This window comes from Onychostoma macrolepis, chromosome 02 (assembly GCF_012432095.1).
Source record: "Onychostoma macrolepis isolate SWU-2019 chromosome 02, ASM1243209v1, whole genome shotgun sequence".
Classification (NCBI taxonomy): domain Eukaryota; kingdom Metazoa; phylum Chordata; class Actinopteri; order Cypriniformes; family Cyprinidae; genus Onychostoma; species Onychostoma macrolepis.
The window spans coordinates 36,420,543-36,442,264 of NC_081156.1; the positions used below are offsets into that span (position 1 = coordinate 36,420,543).

The 21,722-nt window shown below is 41.4% G+C and overlaps 2 protein-coding genes and 1 long non-coding RNA gene across 8 annotated transcripts in view; 2 read left to right on the forward strand and 1 right to left on the reverse strand.

Annotated features, from left to right (window-relative positions):
* Positions 1–9,513: 9,513 nt before the first annotated feature.
* On the reverse strand, positions 9,514–13,317 carry LOC131554075 (uncharacterized). The gene is made up of 3 exons (XR_009274325.1): positions 13,000–13,317; positions 10,788–10,949; positions 9,514–9,649 (listed from the first exon to the last, which is right to left on the reverse strand). It is a non-coding gene; the product is annotated as an uncharacterized LOC131554075 (long non-coding RNA).
* On the forward strand, positions 10,229–13,791 carry LOC131554064 (uncharacterized). The gene is made up of 3 exons (XM_058799118.1): positions 10,229–10,390; positions 10,695–10,913; positions 13,185–13,791. The coding sequence occupies exons 2-3, from the start codon at positions 10,712–10,714 to the stop codon at positions 13,424–13,426; spliced, it is 444 nt and encodes a 147-aa protein (XP_058655101.1). The 5' UTR covers positions 10,229–10,390; positions 10,695–10,711; the 3' UTR covers positions 13,427–13,791.
* Positions 13,792–14,566: 775 nt separating this feature from the next.
* The window catches only part of wu:fj49a02 (myomegalin), a 70,678-nt gene continuing 63,522 nt past the window's right edge, over positions 14,567–21,722 (forward strand). For all 6 annotated transcript variants that reach the window (XM_058764778.1, XM_058764815.1, XM_058764807.1 and 3 more), the window contains exon 1: positions 14,567–14,796. In XM_058764778.1, the coding sequence (XP_058620761.1) occupies positions 14,762–14,796 (35 nt within the window). In that variant the 5' untranslated portion in view covers positions 14,567–14,761. The remainder of the gene's footprint in view (positions 14,797–21,722) is intronic.

Below are 21,722 nucleotides of genomic sequence, written 5' to 3' on the forward strand. Positions count from 1 at the left end.
AGAGAAAAAAGAAGCGGGTCTTTAGGAAGTTTTATTCGTCCACAGGCATCTTCCCATTCTTTTCTCCTCTTCTTATCGCTAGGAAAGCAGTGAAGTCTTACATTACATCGCTTCTTTTGTTGCCCTTCGACTGAAAATTACAACCAAAAGCCACACAATGTGGTATCGTATCAGTATTTTATTTTCTGAGTTGTGTTGCTGTAAAAATCCGAAGACTATAGAAATAAGCGCCAGTTGTTCACTGAGTGCAACCATTTGACGTCATCGACGCAGAATGTACTGTGCACATAAAATAATGGTGCCCTATAATATAGGTCACTATAACAAATTCCTCATATGTGTAAACATACCTGGCAATAAAGCTCATTCTCATTCTCTCATTATGGGATGTGTTTACAGAATGCTTATTAGATAAACTGTTGGATTAGTTTTGGAGATGCATATGACAGCGTTTTGGAATGCGATCAGTGGATTACAGCAGAAGAGATTCACTCCAGCGCCGTGTGTGTGTGTGTGTTAGATAAGAAGACTCCTGTCTGAGGCCAGCATGCTGCACCCGCTCATGTTTGTGATCGTCGTCTTCAACATGGAATCGTCTGACAATCGTGGAATGGACGTTTCTCATGCACGAGATCATGAGGTTAAACTCAGAGGATCCAGATGAAGTTCATCCATCCGAGTAGATAGAGCGGCTCGGTAGCATGAGGAGTTTAGTCTTAGGTCACAAGGTAAGAGCTGCGTTTGAGTTCCAGGTCTCTACAGATCCATCAGTTCATTACAGTAGGGTTGTTGCTGCAGGAATGAGACGCTTCAGGTCTGCTTTTGGTCGAATCGTTCCCATTATTCTCTCCTTTGCTGGATTAGGTGGGAATCTTGGGAATGTTCTGCCCGCTGGTGATACAGGATTTGATTAAACCAGGCTTAATCTTCTCTTCGACTCAATCATTCCCCTGTAATCCAGGCAGATGTTGTTTGTTATTAGAAAACTTTCAAATCTTCTTTACCTTCTGTATGTCGTGAGCTGTAATTAAAGGAATACTCCACCCCAAAATGCAAGTTTTGTCATTAATCACTTACCCCCATGTCGTTCCAAACCCGTAAAAGCTTTGTTCGTCCTCGGGAACACAATTTAAGATATTTTGGATGAAAACCAGGAGGCTTGTGACTGTCCCATTGACTGCCAAGTAAATTACACTGTCAAGGTCCAGAAAAGTATAAAAAACATTGTCAAAATAGTTCATCTGCCATCAGTGGTTTAATCTGAATTTTATGAAGTGACAAGAATACTTTTTATACGCAAAGAAAATAAAAATAACGACATTTATTCAACAATTCGTCTCCTCTCTGTCTCTGTGTCAGCGTAGCGCCATTTTGGAGAGCATCCGATGGACGCAAAGTGCGTACGCTGCTCTGTCATCAGTAACACATGGATACATATTGTACATTTATTGACGCTTTGATTTGAACGGAAACAGCGTATCCATGTGTTACTGATGACAGAGAATGCAATCCTTAACTTGTGTCGCTTGATCCGCATCGCTTGACACGCCCACATTCCATCGCCAACGGTCACTGTTGCTCTTGTCGCCGGAAGTCGCCAGCTTCATTAAAAATGAATGGGATCATGTCGCTCTGTCGCTGTGCGTCGCTGGCGGTGTGAACGGGGCTTCAGGCGTCAGATGCCTCCGGCGTGCGACTCGTTCTCTGTGCCGCCGCACGTTCTGTATGTCGCTGTGGGGCTGCTGCTGGTGGTTGTGGCCACATACGCGATCGTGGGTCACCGCTGGCTAAACTCTTGTGTAGCATTGAGTGCACAAGCTTGAAATGAACTAATGTGAATCACTAAAGGAGATATGAAACGAACTACACCCTTTCAATGTTTTCGTAAGCCTGCCCCTGAAGTGACACACTGCAAACAGATGACAGGAACGTTTAACATTATAGAAACGACAGAAAATGGGGCAGATAAGGCTGATACCTACGCAGTACAAAAAACGAGGCCGATGCTATCGTAGCGTTACCTGGTAGGCCTACGTATACGTTATCATTAACTGCCTAAGTCTCAATGTACATACTATCCATCCTAAATTCTATGTGATATTAGTAATTGTCAATACTATTTAGGGCAGAGAGGGTGGTAGTATGCACATTGGAGACGTGTGTGCAGAGCTGGGTAGATTACTTACAAATTGCAATCCGTTACTGATTCCAGATTACATGACAAAAATTGTAGTCAGTAACGTTATCCGTTACATTACTCATTTTAGATAATATAATCAGATTACTTTTAGATTACTTTTGATTTAACTTGTTTATCACATTGATTTAAATAGGATTATCTTGTACCATAATGATGTAAAAAATGCAAAGGGTAAGAAAATGTGTTCCATTCATTGTAATTTACAACATGAAGTGCATTAAACATTATATTACATCAAGGTTTCCCAAACTAAGGTTCGTAAAGGAACTGCAGGGGGCTTGTGAGTTTAATGAAAAGTTAACAATGTTAAAAGTTAAAAAAATTAAAATTAAAATAAATAATTTTAAAACAAAATCCCTTCCAAGGAAAGTCTCTTCACTCGGCGGCCATATTTGCAATGTCTCTGGACAGCTCATACAAGACCAAGTCACAGCCATATCACCCTGCAGCCCAAGACTGGTCACCACTGAAGCTAAGCAGGGTTGAGCTGGTCAGTAGCTGGATGGGAGACTCCTGGGAAAACTAGGTTGCTGTTGGAAGAGGTGTTAGTGAGGCCAGCAGGGGGCGCTCACCCTGCAATCCGTGTGGGTCCTAACGCTCCAGTATAGTGACAGGGACACTATACTGTAAAAAGCACCGTCTTTCGGATGAGATGTCAAACCGAGGTCCTGACTCTCTGTGGTCATTAAAAATCCCATGGCACTTCTCGTAAAGAGTAGGGGTGTAACCCCGGTGTCCTGGTCAGATTCCCTCCACTGGCCCTTATCAATCACAGCCTCCCAATAATCCCCATCCACTTGATTGGCTCTATCTCTCTCTCCTCTCCACCTGTAGCTGGTGTGTGGTGAGCGCACTGGCGCCGTTGTCCTGTGGCTGCCGTCGCATCATCCAAGTGGATGCTGCACACTGGTGGTGGTTGAGGAGAGACCCCCCCCCCCACATGATTGTAAAGCGCTTTGGGTGTATAGCAATACACATTAAAGCGCTATATAAATGCCTCATTCATTCATTCATTCAAGTCCTATCTTAATAAATGGGGGAATCCTGAAATCTCAAAAACTGCTTGCTGAACTCACAATTAAATTACATACATCAAATCAGCATGAATGTTGTTTCTTAAAAAGCTTATTTTTTTCTGCCTCAGGTTTCTATGGGAACCCGGAGATTCTAACGGGCACTGCAGTGACGCAATGATTTTTCCAATCAGCGATTGGCTCTTTCATTTAGAAGGTGGGACTATTCCTCCATATTGCGTGTTGCAGTTTCTCCCATTCATAAGTATAGGAGTGAACAGTCTTTGTATTTCTATAGACATTCCCTGCGTCCCAATGCGCATACTATCCACCCTATCTGCCCTAAATAGTATTGAAAATTACTACTATCACACAGAATTTAGGATGGATAGCAAGGCACTGTTTTAAAATAGCAATTAAAATAAAACACTTACTAAAATAATTGCCATGTAACCATTAATCAACATCAAAGAAACCGTGAACATGCAAATGTGATATTTAATTATTTAAATATTTATTTTAAAATCTCAGGGGTACTTAAAGTATATTTGGTGAATAAGGTTTAGATGGCAAAAAGTTTTGGAATGCCTGCATTACATGTAAATAAGAAATAATGTGACGTGACATGTGGCCAAGTATGGTAACCCATACTCAGAATTATTAGGATGCATTTATCCCATCCTAAGTGCACACACGCAGCAGTGAACACACACCCAGAGCAGTGGGCAGCCATTTTTTTGCTGCGGCGCCCGGGGAGCAGTTGGGGGTTCGGTGCCTTGCTCGAGGGCACCTCAGTCGTGGTATTGAGGGTGGAGAGAGCGCTGGACATTCACTACAATCCCTGCCGGTAACGAGACTCGAACCCGTGACCTTTGGATTATGAGTTCGACTCTCTAACCATTAGGCCAAGACATCCCCCCATTTATGCATTTTAAGAATTTATGCATTTTAATGAATTTATGCATTTTAATGAATTTGAAAGACAAAAGCTTTCCAAAGACATAAAATAAACCTGAAATGATTTTCGTAAATCCAGTGGTCAAATGCTGGATCGCCACCTGACTAATGACTGTGTGAATGTCCACAAAACTGGACTTTCTGAATGTATATCGGTAGGCTATTTTTTTAGAAAGGAAAATTTAAAAGATGAAAAAGAGAAATTAGGGAGAATCAATGAATTATGAATTTATTGCTATTGTGTGAATACGTAATTATGTAATCCATAAAAAAGTAACTGTAGTCTGATTAAGAGTATTGTAAAATGTAACTTACTCTAATTAAAAGTACTTAATTTTTGGAATCTGATTACATAATCCAGATTACATGTAATCAGTTACTACCCAGCTCTGCGTGTGTTGTGTTCTTTAACATTCCGCCTGGAAACAAAAATGCCGTGGCGCCAAACCCCCTCGAAAGAACAAAGCCGTCGTGTTTACAACTGTGACGACGAGCGCTTATCAGGATCGACTAAACTGATCGATGACCTGCTTCATGACCTGGCAGGTACCGTCAGCGGCGGCTCGTTGGTGGCGTGATGCTCTCCTGGTGTTGTGTTGTGTTTCGGCTGTAAGTCTTTGTTTTGTTGGACGTCTGTTGCGATGCTTTGCGTCTCATTTGGGTTCAGACTCAGGTGTGCGTCTCCTTCTTTCCGACTCTTAATCTGTGCTCAAAGTGCTGTGGCCTGTGTCTCCCTGTCTGTGTGTTTTGTGACGGTTGTTCCCGACTCTCTGTTTGTCCTGATCATTAAACTGTTCTTCAGGAAAATCCTCCTCTGCTCACCTTTCCTAGTTCTCTGTATTACTAGTTCTACTTTGTGATTCATTCCAGTCGCCTGTGAGCAGCTAGTTAATTGCTGACACCTGAAGAGAGGGTTAGGGTTAGCCCTGATCCTGATCCTGATCCTGATCCTGCAGTCGCAATCACAGTCCCTTCTTTTTCCCCTTTTTGTTTCTTAATAAACTTCATTTTTATTGGTAACCCTGTTTTGTGTGCTTGATGTTGCTTCCCCAGAGCCAGGGTTATAACAGTCATGTTCTGTGTGATATTTGTACAGTAACATGTTTCATGATTTTGTCAATACAATAAAACTCAATGGGGTCAATCATTCTTCAGAATATCTTCATTCGTCTTCCTCACGTCACACGGGTTCGAGTAAACGATGACAGAATGATCATTTCTGGATGAATGATAACGCTGCTCATCATAACATGCCATCTGTCTCTGTGAGGCTTCAGATTAGGAATAAGCGGTGAAATCTGGCACAGGATTATACTCAGGATTATATCCCCTGTTGTTTTGAAGGAAGATGCATGTATTAGGGTCAAGGGTGGTCTTTAGTTCAGGACCTGTAGATGAGAGTGTGTGGTAATATAATGATGATGTGTTGATGACCGCTGAAGCTGTCTGTGTTCCCCGTCACACGTGTCTCTCTCATTATTAGCCGGATTATCTGCGTCTGGAGAGACGGACCCTCAGCTCACGCTTCTGTTCAGAGAAAGCTCCTCCACCGACGCCAGCATGCTGCATCCGCTCTTGATCTTCATAATCTTCATCAACAGCTCCATGTCCATCATCTACTGGACCTTCTTGATGTCCGAGGTCTTCTTAAAAGAGGCAGAGACGGAGGAGGCCAGAGCTGAGGCGGCCGTGTCTCCGGCGTAGAGTTCGTCAGTAGATCTCACGCAGTCCTCATTAGTTCATAGAGCTTCTCTGATCAGACGCCCGCAGCTACAGAGGGATCGCCCTTCATTTAGAAGCTTTCTGTCCAGCTTATTCTGCAGCAAAAAGCACCGTTTGGGAATCATGGAGTGCTTTTTTATTTACAGGTATTTTTTTTTTATTTAGTCTATGTTTCTACTATAATGTATTCAACTGTCCTTCAGTTACTGTATGAATAGATTATTAATTGTTTAACTCTTTAGATTGGATTTCATTTGACAAAGTTTCTGCTGAACTTGAGAAATCAGGGCCCAGGGCCCTAATTATGACAGTTCATGATTATTCAGATTAAGTCAACAAATATGGCTTCTCAAGGGGCGGCTCTCAATCACAGTCTTAACCCATTTAATCCCACCGGTCACAATAGTGACCGTAAAAAAGTTTTTCATTTATAAAGCTCTACAAACCGTACCGACTGATGTTTTAATGCACTTCCTGCAAATATGGAAAAAATAAAGGGTCTCAATTAAATATGTGCAGTTTCACATGATTAGTGCAAATTGTCACATGACCAGAGCAGTTTATTTCCTGTTTGCACCTTGAGATGATGATGGCTGCATCAAAGCTCCAAAACGAAAGGCTACTAAAGTATGTTAACATAAAGATATGACAAAGATTTTTGGTACACATTATCTTTAGGGTGTCTAGTATTAATATATTCATTCGCATATATTCAGTTTTGTTGAGTGTGGTCATAGAGTGAGTAAACATGTTCATGGTCACAATAGTGACCGCTGGGATAACGGTGAACTTTATTTTACAATATAATCCAATGGCAGTTGCATGTGACAATAATGACAATAAAATGTCGCAATGACAAAATATTGCACTAAATTAAAAATTCAAATGTTAGAAAAATTTTACAATAATGATGTTGTAATACTCGTAGCATTGATTTAAAAATTCGAGGTTATATTTTAGAAAAAAGTAACAATTTTGAAATGCGGTGATGGTTGAATTTTTTTGTTTTTTATCTCAGTGTTCCTATCAATGCTGCATAAGGTTTTTTTTTTATGCATAATAGTAACCCTAGAATTTGATCAAACAGTTTAAAATAGCTGAGCTAAGATATAACAATTTTTATGACTGCAGAAATATGTGATTTCAGTACTCTCCATATCCCACCGGTCACTATTGTGACCGAACATAAAACAAAATTTCAAAAAAATAATTGATTAATAATATTGATTATTTCAAAGGGTTACTAATGACACATCATTTGGATATTGTCATGTCTGGGAAAAATTTGGGATTAAATGGGTTAAACGTGCTGTGCTTATTTATATATCATTATTAAACCTTCAGCACTGCATTAGAACAGGAGGAAAACTCTTATAACCCATACATCTCTTTAAAAACATGTTTTGTGCGATCGTTATGTTCAGAATGATTGAGGTGTACTCATACACGAAGCATTTTTATATGATGAATGGGGACATACAAATTAATAATTGATGAAAAATTGAATGCATTTCTTTGCATCACGCTCTATAAATAAAGTCAAAAATGTTTGCCATGGAGACACTAATGGTGCCGTTTCCTAAGGATGGACTTGAGAGAGTTGCTGGTCACTTTATCTCACACACCTGATTCATTACAGAGACTGCAGTGTGTCCGATCTGCTGGGGGTCCAGGAGGGGTTTGGAAGCAGTGCATTATGGGATGTGTTTACAAAATTCTTATTAGATAAACTGTTGGATTAGTTTTGGAGATGCATATGACAGCGTTTTGGAATGCGATCAGTGGATTACAGCAGAAGAGATTCACTCCAGCGCCGTGTGTGTGTGTGTGTTAGATAAGAAGACTCCTGTCTGAGGCCAGCATGCTGCACCCGCTCATGTTTGTGATCGTCGTCTTCAACACCGGCATGACAATCGTGGAATGGACGTTTCTCATGCACGAGATCATGAGGTTAAACTCAGAGGATCCAGATGAAGTTCATCCATCCGAGTAGATAGAGCGGCTCGGTAGCATGAGGAGTTTAGTCTTAGGTCACAAGGTAAGAGCTGCGTTTGAGTTCCAGGTCTCTACAGATCCATCAGTTCATTACAGTAGAGTTGTTGCTGCAGGAATGAGACGCTTCAGGTCTGCTTTTGGTCGAATCGTTCCCATTATTCTCTCCTTTGCTGGATTAGGTGGGAATCTCTGGTAATCTCGGGAATGTTCTGCCCGCTAGTGATGCAGGATTTGATTAAAACAGGCTTAATCTTCTCCTCGTTCTCTTCGACTCAATCATTCCCCTGTAATCCAGGCAGATATTGTTTGTTATTAGAAAACTTTCAAATCTTCTTTACCTTCTGTATGTCATGAGTGCGCTGCCCTACATGTCTCTGTCCCTCGTTCTGGTTTTCTGAACGGCAGATGTGTTGGTCAGAGACATGGACTCTCTCGTCTCCTCGTCTGGTTCAGAAGAGCGGCTCTGGAGGGCCGTGGCTCCTCAGCGTTTGCTGCGGTCTCAGGCGTCAGACGCGACTCCGTTCCTGGAGTACCGGCCTCCGGCGCGCGACTCGTTCTCTGTGCCGCCGCATGTTCTGTACGTCGCTGTGGGGCTGCTGCTGGTGGTTGTGGCCACATATGCGATCGTGGGTCACCTGATCGATGACCTGCTTCATGACCTGGCAGGTACCGTTCGCGGCGGCTCGTTGGTGGCGTGATGCTCTCCTGGTGTTGTGTCGTGTTTCGGCTGTAAGTCTTTGTTTTGTTGGATGTCTGTTGTGATGCTTTGTGTCTCATTTGTGTTCAGACTCAGTGTGTGTCTCATTCTTTCCGACTCTTAATCTGTGCTCAAAATAAAACATTGTTTTTTTACGTCCTGATGGAGGTCTTTCACATCACAGATATTGACACGTGGTCCACATGTCTCCATTCTCTTGGTTCATCTGATGGTCTGTATGTTTTGTGTCTCTGTTTGTCCTGATCATTAAACTGTTCTTCAGGAACATCCTCCTCTGCTTTTCCAGCATCTTCTGCACATTTGCGCTCTTCTTCACAGCAGTGACCGTATGATTTTGAGGTCCATCTCGTCACACTGAGGATGACTGATGGATTCAAACTCGATTATTACAAAAGCTGCAAACTTTAACTGATGCTCAATCTAACACACAGCTCTTTACACGTGTACGATCACATCTGTGAAGTGAGAAGAAAGCATGTTCATCATTGCACATTATTGTTTCCTGAGTGTTCTTAGAATCATCTGTTGTTTTTGTGCCATTAAATGAGTAAACAGCTGCTGCATGAACACGTTTCCACACAAACTATTAATCACACACGAGCACTCGTGCATTTAGTTTGATATGAACTGAATGTGTCAACTAATTTTGAATAACTATTTAAGTGTAAATATTCAAGTGACTGATATTTAGCTTAAATATGAATGTATATGGGTTATAATATAAGCAGTGTGTGTTGTGGCCCAAGTTTTCATGTCTGTTCCTTCACACGAACTGAATGGTTTTCTTCGTCTCTCGTCAGACTGGGTTTTTGGCCTTAAAACTGAAGCTGGTGATGCTGAGCGCGGCCGTGAAGAGGATCGGGTTCGTCTGGATGAAGAGCGAGCCGGTCTGCTGCCGGGATTCACCGAGCCCCATCAACACACAGCATCCGGCCTTCATTACATCACATCTCTATGAGTCTGTGCTAGCCGTCATTACTCTGGCTTTCATGTTTGCACTCCGTCTTGAAGATGTTTTTATCAGACTGGATGCTCTTTTTGCTGCTGTAGAAAAGCAAAGCGTAGATAACAGTCATTCAGTGTGAAAAAAGGGCGAGGTCATGTGATCGTTGTGATGTCATCAATGTAATTTCTGTGTTATGTGACGCCATTAAAATGAATTCTGGCATAGTTATATTTTGGGACTGTACAGTATATAGGAATAAACAAGAAGGAACAAATGATGCAAATGAGATCTAGAATTAAAGCCTCTCCTCATTAGGAACTAACAGCTTGTTGTGTCTGATTCATCTTTATGAGCTATGGCTTATTCTAAAGCCTGTCTGAGTCAATAAGGTCAGAAACATGTGAGATGTTCAGCTCTGAATCACTGCAGCAGAATCTGGAGAGAGCCCAAAATCAGAAGAATGAAATCTGACCTAGTTTCATTATCAGCTATGTTTATCATGTACTGGTTTAATCGATCTGCTGCTAGAACATCATTCACGAGGTTTTATCTTTTATTAATTAAAGTCGAGTACTGAGTGTACCTATTCTCTCAGTTCACGATTAACTATAACCATAACCAGTCTGTAAGCCTCTCAAAGCTGGATAATATGTGCAGATAAAGCCTGTGACCTTGAGCGTCTCAGCCAATCACAGCGCTGCACATCAACACCTCCATCCTTTATTCTTCATTCGCTGCTGGAGTTTCAGAGGAAAGGAACGACATGGACGTCTATGATTTCTCCGGACGGATAACGTCTGGCCTCCATCACGGCCTGTGAACAAACTCTCATCTGGACGGTATGTATTGAGCTACAGATCCACACTTTCACAAGCGTACCACACGTTTATAGTGTTCTTGTGTGTTTGAGGTGCTTAGTTAAACAGAATTAAATTTACAGGTGCTTAAAAATGTTTATAATATACTGACATGATAAAAGTGCAACGCAGTGAGTGTTTTGAGCTCAGAGAAATACTGTGTTGTGAAACTATCAAGATGACTGCTGAGAAATCCTCTGAAACAATCAGTGCTGTGATCAGATCATTGAACAGCAGGGTTAGGGTCAGTTGTTCTTGTATTAATGTTAAGTGTAATATTTGTCAGTTCTGGATAAGAGCGTGATGGCGGGTCCGCTTGAGCCTACTAACCCTAACCCTTCTGCTGAGGAGGAGGTTTTCTTCAAGAATTACATCCCACCTGCTCGAGACGCCATCCATCTGCCCATTCACATCTTCTACATCATCCTGGCCTCCATCGTCATAGTGGCGACGCTCTACGCCATCATCGGCCACCTCATCAAAGACCTGATACACGACCTGGCCGGTGAGACCATGCGGTTCCACATCAAAGAGTTTAGCTCTGCAAGACCAAAAATTCTGTCATTAATTACCCACCCTCATGTCGTTCCAAACCCGTAAGACCTTCGTTCATCTTCAGAACACAAATTAAGATGTTTTTGATTAATTTACGAGAGCTCTCTGACCCTCCGTAGACAGCAAGGATCCTGACACGATCAAGGCTCAGAAACATAGCAAGGACATCGTTAAAATAATCCACGTGACATCAGTGGTTCAACCGTAATTTTACGAAGCTACGAGAATACTTTTTGTGCGCAAAGAAAACAATAACGACTTCATTCAACAATTCATCTCCTCCACATCACCCTATAGCGCTGTTTTTGAGAGTATCACATACGTAAACAACATATGCAACGCATGTACGCAGATACATTGTTTACGTTCAGATCAAAGTGTAAACAACGTAAACAGCATATCCGCGAATGGTGCTGCTGACACAAAACAACATACGCTGTTTATAAGCTCTCGGAACGCATCAAAAATATCTTAATTTGTGTTCTGAAGATGAACGAAGGTCTTACGGGTCTGGAACGACATGAGAGTGAGTAATTAATGACAGAATTTTCATTTTTGGGTGAACTATCCCTTAAAGGCTTTTCAAACTTTCTTAAGCCAATCTCCTCACAAATTAGTAGTCGGGTTTCCATCCTTAGGCAAAATTGGAATATCGCATAAAACATTTGCGAATAAGCACTCCATCCAACGAGTCAAAGAGAACAAATCAACACTTCCTGATAAACTGGCACTAAATATCACTAAGAAAAGTAGGAGAAGCCACTGAATATAAGCATTTTTATATATAATAAATGACTTGCGCCTCAGAGCGAGCAGACGAAGCACAATAAATGCAGCCATTGCTTTCGGAGGTGGATGCTGATGTTTGGGAGCGCAGTCGTGTAAGACAATTATACAGAAACACTTTGACGACAGATGTTGCTCAGGCATTTCAGAATGACCATAAAAACATTTCAGACGCTGTGCAACAAGATCGGTCCACCGGTTAGTCAGGTTATGCCATCTCATAGCATAAAGTCACATGATTTTTTTGATGTGCATGGAGAAATTTATCAGCAAAATGCGTTTCTATCTCCCATTATGCGCATTAACCCTATTTTCGCACAAGGCAAAAACCACCTCAAAAGGGATTTTTTTCTAAATTTGATGTTTCCATCCAGCGTTTTTTATGCGATACATGAAAATGCGCTTAAAAACAGGGTGATGGAAACTTAGCAAGTAGCTATGTTTGCATCCCCCTATGTTTATGTGCATTCTGGGATAAAAAAAAACATGTGCTATAAGACAGCATAACCTGACTAATCAACGGACCGATCTCATTGCACAGCATCTGAAATAGTTTTTGTCATTCCAGAACGCTTGAGCAAAGTCTCGTCAAAGTGCTTCGTTATAATTAACTCCCAGAACTGTGTTCCCAAACAGCAGACTCCAGAAAAAAGATAACATGACCGTGTTTCGTCTGTGCGCTCTGAAGCTCGTAATTTATTAAAAAATTATTATATACAGTGCCTTCTCCTACTGCAGCAAATTAAATTTTTCTTTGTGATATTTAGTGCAAGCTAATCAGGAAGTGACAATTCTGTTCAACTCTTCAACTCACTGGATGGAAACGGTGCTTTATTCGCAAATGTTTTATGTGATATTCCAATTTTGCGCATAAATTTAATTCGTAACTTTGGATTAAAAAGTTCTAGCAATTCTAGCAATTATTGTCGATTTGATTGCACAAATGCTATTTAAACTAAACTGAGCTAGACAATGACATCTCCGAATTCAATAATGAAATGCCTTTAACTGAAAATTGAGTGTTTATTCTTATCATTATACATTACTGACGCTCTATCCTCCAATTTGATACTGTTAAGTGCTTTGACACAATCTGTATGCTATAGAAATAAAGGTGACTTGACTTGAAAACATAGCTAGTGACACCTACACGTCCTAAAATATAAAGGCAGCTATCAATAAGTACTGATTCTGTCACAGATGTCACTCTGCTGAATATCCAGTTTACACACCACTGTTAGAATAAAAACCTTCAAAGACTTGATCAGATGTAGCCAGTGACTAGTTCTTTCTCAGAGGGGTCGTTCTGAAATGTTTTGGTTAACAATTGTTAACTCAATCACAGTGTCACCAGTGAAGCTACGGTCAGCATAGTTTTCTGATGCTTTTGGGAGGTTTGTGACGTTAAGCCCATCTCCTCCTCGTCTCCCTGCAGACTCTCTGTTCGGCCAGCAGCCCGAGGAGGTGCCCATCAACCTGTGCGAGGCCAGAGACAAGTTCATGGTCGACTGGTGTCCGGAGACCAGCCCGGAGCTGGAGGAGATGGCCCGTGCCGAGGAGATCCGGGTGGTGATGGAGGGCGCCAGATACACCCCGGCCATCTGGATCATCTCTGACGGGATCGAGCCCAGAGCGCCACGCACCGGCCCACGGGTCGCCTTCGGAAAGAACGTGTAGAGGCTTCGGCTTCACCTGTGAAAAACAGACTTCATAAAGACTCGCAGACAGAAGAAGCGCAGCACTGACACTCAGCCGTCATCTGAGCTCGTACACCTGTAGAGTTCAACACTGATGGTTTACAGTGACTGAGCGTAACTCGCCTGCTGGTCTCTGCCGGTACCGCAACTCCACAGATCTGCTCTAAAACAGCACTTTTCAGTCCTGATCCTGGAGAACCTCAGTTAGTTTCTCTCTCCATTCTGACGGCTGAGCTCATCAAACTCTCCTCTAATGAGCTGATGATCTGAATCAGGTGTTTTTACAAAATGTGTTTCCCCATCAGCAGGACTGAAAAAGCACTGCTTTCTGTGAAAAGCGCCCTCTGGTGGAAACACAGCAATCTACACGATTATAACAATAAAAACATGCATTTCATTTAAAATGGCCTTTTATTCAAATTAGGATGTCTATAAGCTTGTGTGTTTTACTCTCCATGCAAAAGTAAGAAAAAACAGTGATTCAGCTTTAGTTTGGAGCATCACAATGAAGCCCATCAGAGCAGCGCTGGAGAACTCTTTTCCAACATAAATGTGCTTATTTATCAGAAATCAGTGTGTTTAAATTGGATTGCAATATATTAAATTGCCTGAAAAATATTGTGTTTGAAATGAATCACAAAATATCGTGATTGTGGTGCATGTGTGTGTTTTTAGATGCCGCTCTTCCACATTCATGCTGATAGTCAAAGCTGTGAGGCAGTCAGAACTATAAAAATGCCTTTTAAATTCATTGAATGGAATTCAAATAAGATAAAACAAAGTGAAATTCAAAGAGATTCAGTTGTGTTCCAAAACATCTTTCTTCCTGAAATGAATCACACATAAACTATCATCATACACACAATGCATAAGGCATTTTCAGAAGCATTACATATTCAGTGATTCACACAATAACACCTATAAATAAGCATATAATTGAGATATTTCTATATTTTTAATAAATGAAATCAACACTTAAATGTTATGTCATAAATAAATATAAATGTTTCTAGCTCTGCTTAGTCATTTCGACCAGAAATGTGTGACTGCGGTCAGTAAATGTGGATGAGATTTCTATTGTATTCTTTAATTAAAGCGCTGCTCGGTGCAGAGAGAGAGAGAGAGAGAGAGGCGCATGCGCAGTACAGCCGAGGTTCTGATGAGGTTCGGCTGATGTAGGTCAGAGTCCAGAAGCAGCTTCACACGGGTCTGTGAATTTAGGACAACCGAACCGAACCGAACCGGAGCTCAGCGTCGGTTCTGTCTGCGAGGAACAGCGATGGCGGGATGATCGGGACCGGCCCGGTGTTTGAGGATGAACCGGAGCGACGGAGCGGCGGCGGCCGAGCGGTGAGCATCGATCAATGAATCCGCTCTTCAGCGTCGCTAACACGGCCTTCGTTTCATTGCACCAGTCTTGTGTTTATGTGCTGATGCAGTTCATTTGACAGCGGGACTAATATTCGTGTTTCTCCTGAAGGTCCATCCATCAATGCATGTCTGCAGATGCACCTGATTCAGTCTGAGAGGGACCTGCTCTGTATTTACATCGAACATGATCCATTCATCAAATAATGTTAACTGTAGCCTATATTTTCCACCTTCACCTCATAAGCAGTGCAGTGAACCTGGTCAGACATGATCGATCTACACCAGCTGATCTGTCATCACATCATACGGGTTTTGCATTCTCATCTGCTTCAGGAGCAACTCTGTTACTGGCTTCCAGAATGTAGTAAAATACAGACAGACGGGATTCAGTCTCTCCATCAGAAACACCTCACAGCAGCGCCAGGGAAATACTAAATATGATGATAGAAATCTGCATTCATTTATTAATGGAAATAGATTGAAATGGCTAGATTTATGAAGTTATTATTGCAGATGTTTATGTGAGGCTCAGGGTGTCGGTTCTGTTTCAGTGAAGGATCGGCTTTGTCTCAGATGATTCTGCTAAAATAAAATCAGACTCAAATGAGTCGGTAGTTGTGACCCAGTAAGAGCACAGAGATATAACGCAGCTTTGATGAGCCATGTTAGAGTTCAGATGGAGATCGTGGCAGATCTGAGCTCGGTTTGAGACGCTGAGACCCGTGTGTTACTCCAGACGAGACTCGTGAGATTACTGAGGTGGTGTAAAAATGGTGATTTTCATCTGAGATTCAGAGCCAAATTACAGGAGGGCAAAAATGACTTCAGAACGATGGCAGCATCACGATGTTATATTTACACAGAGATTGGTATGTCTGTTAGTAAAATCTGTTGACCTCAGCCATTTGTGTTGCATTATGTGCCAATGGTGACCATTTAAAAATGGGAAAACAGCACATTTCAATTGTTTTTTCTCCAAAGTTTGCATGCCTGTAACTCAAGAAGTTTTAAAGATATCATAATGTCCTTTTAGATATTGGGTCTTAACAAACTTTCCTTTTGGTGTCTTTATTTGTAAGGCCCTATGGTTCTATACTGGAATTTCAATATGGCTCCAGGGGTAAATCATTAAATTGTACACCTTTTCAGGGGTCAAAAACCGAATGGGGGCAAAAATATAATGCCTCTTTTCTTTTAAAGAGGAATGTCTGAAGAACATATAATGTTGAAACAAGAGATATATCTCGTTTCCGTCTGTCAAAACAACTGCACTGAACACCTGAGGGACATAAATATTCTTTTTCCAAAGTTTGCATGCCTATAACTCAAGAAGTCTTAAGGAAATTACTATATGATTTTAGATTGCTCTTCTTAGTAAAATTTTCTTTTGGAATTTTGATTTTCATCATTCAGTCCTAATGATATGGGTGTCTCAGTGAGGCTCCATATTCAGATTGTTGAATATTACCCATTTTCAGTCAGAGGTTAAAAACCACTGATGACGGAGGTGTATCTAGTGACAGCGGATGTTATATTGAATGAATGAATGAATGAATGAAGCATTTATATAGCGCTTTATTGTATATTGCTCTACACCCAAAGCGCTTTACAGTCATGTGGGGGGATGGGGGGCTTGTTATTGTCATGAAAGAGTTCACACATCTTCTGAATGTGTCTGTATGGGCATATAATATTTCAGGCATGTTTATATTTAGGTCAGTGACGTGCCACGGTCATCTAGGTGTTGTAACCCAGACAGCAAGGAGTGTCGGCCCAGATCCGGCCCACAACTGGCCCGCATGGATTTCACATGGGCCAGATGTGGGCTGGATCTGGGCCAGAACTATGTTGCTGTCTGGGAAGTGAATTTTAAATTATGAAGTTATATATAACATTCAATGAAAAAAATAGACACTACTAATGTCTAACAGTACTAATTCCTATCAAAATGATTGTTAAATTTTACAAGATCATATTTAAAAATGTGATTCGATTTTAGGAAGGTTACATAAATGTGCCGTGCATAACTTTACTTCAATTAATGTCCAAATAGGGGTGTTATTAATTTAACCTTTTTGTGCTTGCAATGTGGGCTGGTTTTTAAGTAAAAGAACTTAAATATCATGCTAGATTACACACACTTTCCTGGTCAAAACAGGAAAGAATTCATTCAGCAGTCCTGTGTTTTCTTAATTTCTGACCGTTACCGACTGCTCCTGCAAACAATCTAATATTGTATATAATTTTCTCCAAGGGTGCTCCGATCAGGATTTTTGGAGCCGATAGTCGATCACAGGAAGCAGTATCTGCCGATATGATCACCGATGCTGATCTTTCTGAAGCCTTCTTTTTAACATTTATAGTGTTTACAACATTAACATACAATAACATTACAATAATTTAAGAATTATTTGTAGTGATGATCCAATCAGGATATTTAGAGACATCCATTTAGGGCCTGAATTTCATTTTTGAAAATGGGGGAATTCCCCTTTTAGGTGACTCTTGTAGGGGAGATTTTTTTAATTTGAGGGGTGGAGGGGGGCTTTTTTTTTTTAGATATTTTTCAAAAGTATGTACTTACCTCATCTATATGTTTGATTCATGCAGTGCATTTTTGCTTTTACAATGGGGCATTTGTTGCACTGTGGCTTAAACACAGCACAAGCCTGATTATGCGAGCTGGGTGATTCTATAGGCTAATTGCAGATACATTTTGTATTTCAAAAAGTTAAGAAAAAAAAGTCCACTTTTTTCCAGTGTCTTATTGAAAACTATAGAAGCCAAATAGTCACCAGAAGAGACGGACAGCAGCGTGTAAGTGTTGCAATACTTGGTCATAGATCTGTTGTTTAAATTATTTACTTGCTTTTAGGAAGGAATACTTTGTTTCCTATCTATTTCTATTCTGCATTTTCGTTGAGGTTTCTATGTTTGATTGCACTTACTGGTAATTATAATAATTTGCACCTCGGCTAAGAAGGAACCTGGATCATTTTCATTGCTCCTTGCCAGCGAAGTGTTAGCTTCGTCTTGAGCTATTTGCACTTGGCTATTGGCTGGGCCAATCAGAAGCCGGCCACAGCTGTTTTCACTGTAGTGTGTTAGGCTGTATTTATCAGAGGTCCGAGCGCTGACGCGGAAGCGTTCAGCCTCCTCGTGTGAAGACCGACGAGGGTAAAGACCAATGACTTTTCCTGCACGACTTTAACCGAGCAACAACACTGAGCGACACACTTAAGTATCATTTTTTTCCCCCTTCCCTTACACACTCTCCTTTTCTATCCTCTTTCCTTCCACCGCTTTCATGTGTTTCCAAACCATTCCGGTTCTCTCTCAACCACGCTCTAACGTCACACGCAGACGGCAACATAACCCTGCTAACCTGCGCCTTATCTCTACCTCCTCCACTACACCTCTTTCCTTCTCTGTGGGTCTCTGGAATTGTCAGTCAGCCGTCAACAAAGCTGACTTCATTTCTGCTTTTTCTTTAAAATCCACGTTCAGCATCTTGGGCTTGACTGAGACCTGGATTCGTCCAGAAGGCTCGGCAACCCCAGCTGCTCTCTCTAATAATTTCTCTTTCTCTCATACCCCACGTCAAGTTGGCCGGGGTGGAGGCACTGGTCTGCTCATTTCTAACAATTGGAAATACTCAACCCGCTATCCCCTATGCAACTACAACTCATTTGAATCTCATGTCATTACTGTATCAGCTCCTATAAAACTCCAGATTGTGGTCATTTACCCCCTACCGGTTACTTTTAGACGAAACCTACGTTCCCTTTCTCCCTCCCATCTCTCCTCTGTAGTATCCTCCTCTCTTCCATCAGCCACCCATTTCTCATCTCTGGATGTAAATGCAGCTGCTGAGACTTTATGCTCTACCTTAACCTCTTGTCTAGACGACATTTGTCCTCTCTCCTCTAGGTCAGCACGGGCTGCTCCTTCCAACCCCTGGTTATCCGAGGTTCTTCATGAACATCGGACTACACTCAGAGCGGCAGAGAAAAAATGGCACAAATCAAACGATCTGTCGGACCTCAGTTGGTACCAGTCTTTGCTCACATCCTTCTCTGCTAAAGTCCACACTGCCAAATCCTCACATTTCCACAACAAGATCGACAGCGCTCCAGACATGCGTAATCTCTTCAGAACATTTAATTCCCTTCTCTGTCCCCCTCCACCTCCTCCCACCATTTCTATTACAGCTGATGACTTTGCCACTTTTTTTACAGACAAAACTAGATCGATCAGTGGTAAGTTTTCACCTCCACGCACACAGGACCCTCAACCTACCACATCCACTGCTAAACCTCCCATCTTCTCCTTCTGTCCCCTGACGGAGGCTGAAGTATCCAAGCTTCTCCTCTCCAACCATCCTACAACATGTCCTCTTGACCCAATCCCCTCACACCTTCTGCAAGCAATCTCTCCCACGCTCTTACCGACACTCACACACATCATCAACACATCCCTCCTTACAGGCATCTTCCCCACTGCGTTCAAGCAGGCTCGGGTAACCCCACTGTTCAAAAAACCTACATTAAACACTTCTCTGATAGAAAACTACAGACCTGTCTCTCTCCTTCCATTCATAGCGAAAACACTTGAACGTGTTGTCTTCAACCAGGTCTCATTGTTTCTTTCACAGAACAACAAACTGGATGCTAAACAGTCAGGTTTCAGGAGTGGCCATTCAACTGAGACTGCGCTTCTCTCGGTCACTGAAGCCCTGCGAATTGCAAAAGCCCATTCCAAATCATCAGTCCTCATTCTGCTGGATCTATCTGCCGCGTTTGACACTGTCAATCATCAGATACTCCTCTCCACTCTCTCATCACTGGGCATCACTGGAATTCCACTTCGCTGGTTTGAATCCTATCTCACTGGTAGGTCTTTCAGGGTGGCCTGGGGAGGAGAGGTATCCAAAGCACATCGACTGGTCACTGGGGTTCCTCAGGGATCGGTTCTTGGACCCCTCCTCTTCTCCACATACACTACATCACTGGGTCCCATCATACAGGCACATGGATTCTCCTACCACTGCTATGCTGATGACACACAGCTCTATCTCTCTTTTCAACCAGATGATCCAACGGTAGCTGCACAGATCTCAGGCTGCCTGGCGGACATCTCGGCATGGATGAAAGAACATCACCTGCAGCTCAACCTGGCAAAGACTGAGCTTCTTGTCTTCCCTGCCACTCCGACTCTACAGCATGACTTCACGATCCAGTTAGGTTCATCAACAATAACCCCATCAACTTCGGTCAGAAATCTTGGTGTAATCTTAGATAACCAGCTGACCTTCAAAGACCACATTGCAAAGACTGCTCGATCTTGCAGGTTTGCACTATTTCACTATTGCAATGCTCTTCTGGCTGGACTTCCAGCCAGAGAAAAATCTTTCTCTTTACTTATTCCTTCCTTTTGGTAGTTTGTACTTATTTGAACAATGCCTGAGACTTGGTGTTGCAAGCACTTCGTCTGTCTGATTGCCTCTTCAAGATGAATCGCTTTATGTATTCCCCAATTGTAAGTCGCTTTGGATAAAAGCGTCTGCAAAATGACTAAATGTAAATGTAAACTTATTTAATTCTAATAGTTCAGTGCTTGCCAAGCTCAAGCTACTTCCTTTTTTTTACTTTTTAATGAAAAAACATATTTCTTTATAGAATTTTGTCAACTCTGTTACAGACAAATTAGGCAATGTGTAGAAATAACAATAATTCATAACAGGAAAAATCATTATTTCATTAGACAAACAGTCCTTACATTACAACACTTGAAGCTGAGATAATATTTCACCTATACATACCTTAAAAATAAAAAACAAAACCCATGTCTTCACAAAACCATCCACTTGGAGCAAAAAAAAAGAGAAATTCTGTCAATTCTGTTACAGCATTGTCATCATTGTTACTCTACCTTGGTAGCAAAGTTTTACGGTAACAGAATTGACAATTTTACTTTTTTTTTTTTAGCCAAAGACTAGCATAATTGCTAAGAGCACATGTCACTAATGAAATCATGATTAAAAGACTTTTAAACAACCCAATGTGTGATTGATGATAAATTGTTTTCCTTTTGATATTGTGGTAACAGTTTTGACATTTTACAAAATAAGTCTTGGTGTAAGAACTTTTTAGATTAAAATATTTTCTCAGAGAGAGCACACAAACTTTTCAGTGCTTCAGATCTTATCAGTGAGGAAAAGTGACATCACTTCCTGTATCTTACATAGTTGTGGGAGATAATTCACTAATTTAAAGGCAAAGTATGGTACAGTAACAGAGTTGATGCAAGATATATGGACACATTTTTATAAGAAAATGAATAATTGTAAACAATTTAATGTTGTAGATTTAGGAACATAACTCTTTAGTGCTTTTTTAAATGAAATAATACCAAAAGAAAAGTAAAATAAAATATTTTGATTACACAATGATACATGATGGAAAAAATCACTAATTCGGACTTCAAGAAATCATGATTTTTAGCTATTGAAGACACTTTTTACAGAAAACATTTAATTATGGCCTGTAACACCTTGTGTTCCATGACACGGAGTAACAAATTATTAAAACAACCATTTGAAAAAATAATGACTTTGGACACCAAATGTACCTGCAATTATAGAATCACCCGGCTGTATGTGAGGCGGCCTTAAGCTCAAAGTAGGCTATACTTCGGCTGACGTTCCGCACACTGTCCTCGTGACGCAGTTTTCATCAGAAGTGTCTGCAGATGCTTGTGCGCACCGTCTGCATGCAGCCCAGTGTTTGTGACTGCGCAGACGATCCGTGTACAACAGCGCAGGCGCGAGGTGAATGCTGTATGTGTGCATGAGCGCACCGTCTCTAGAGCATGAGTGCTGAAGATTCTCCTCATGTTTGTGTTGC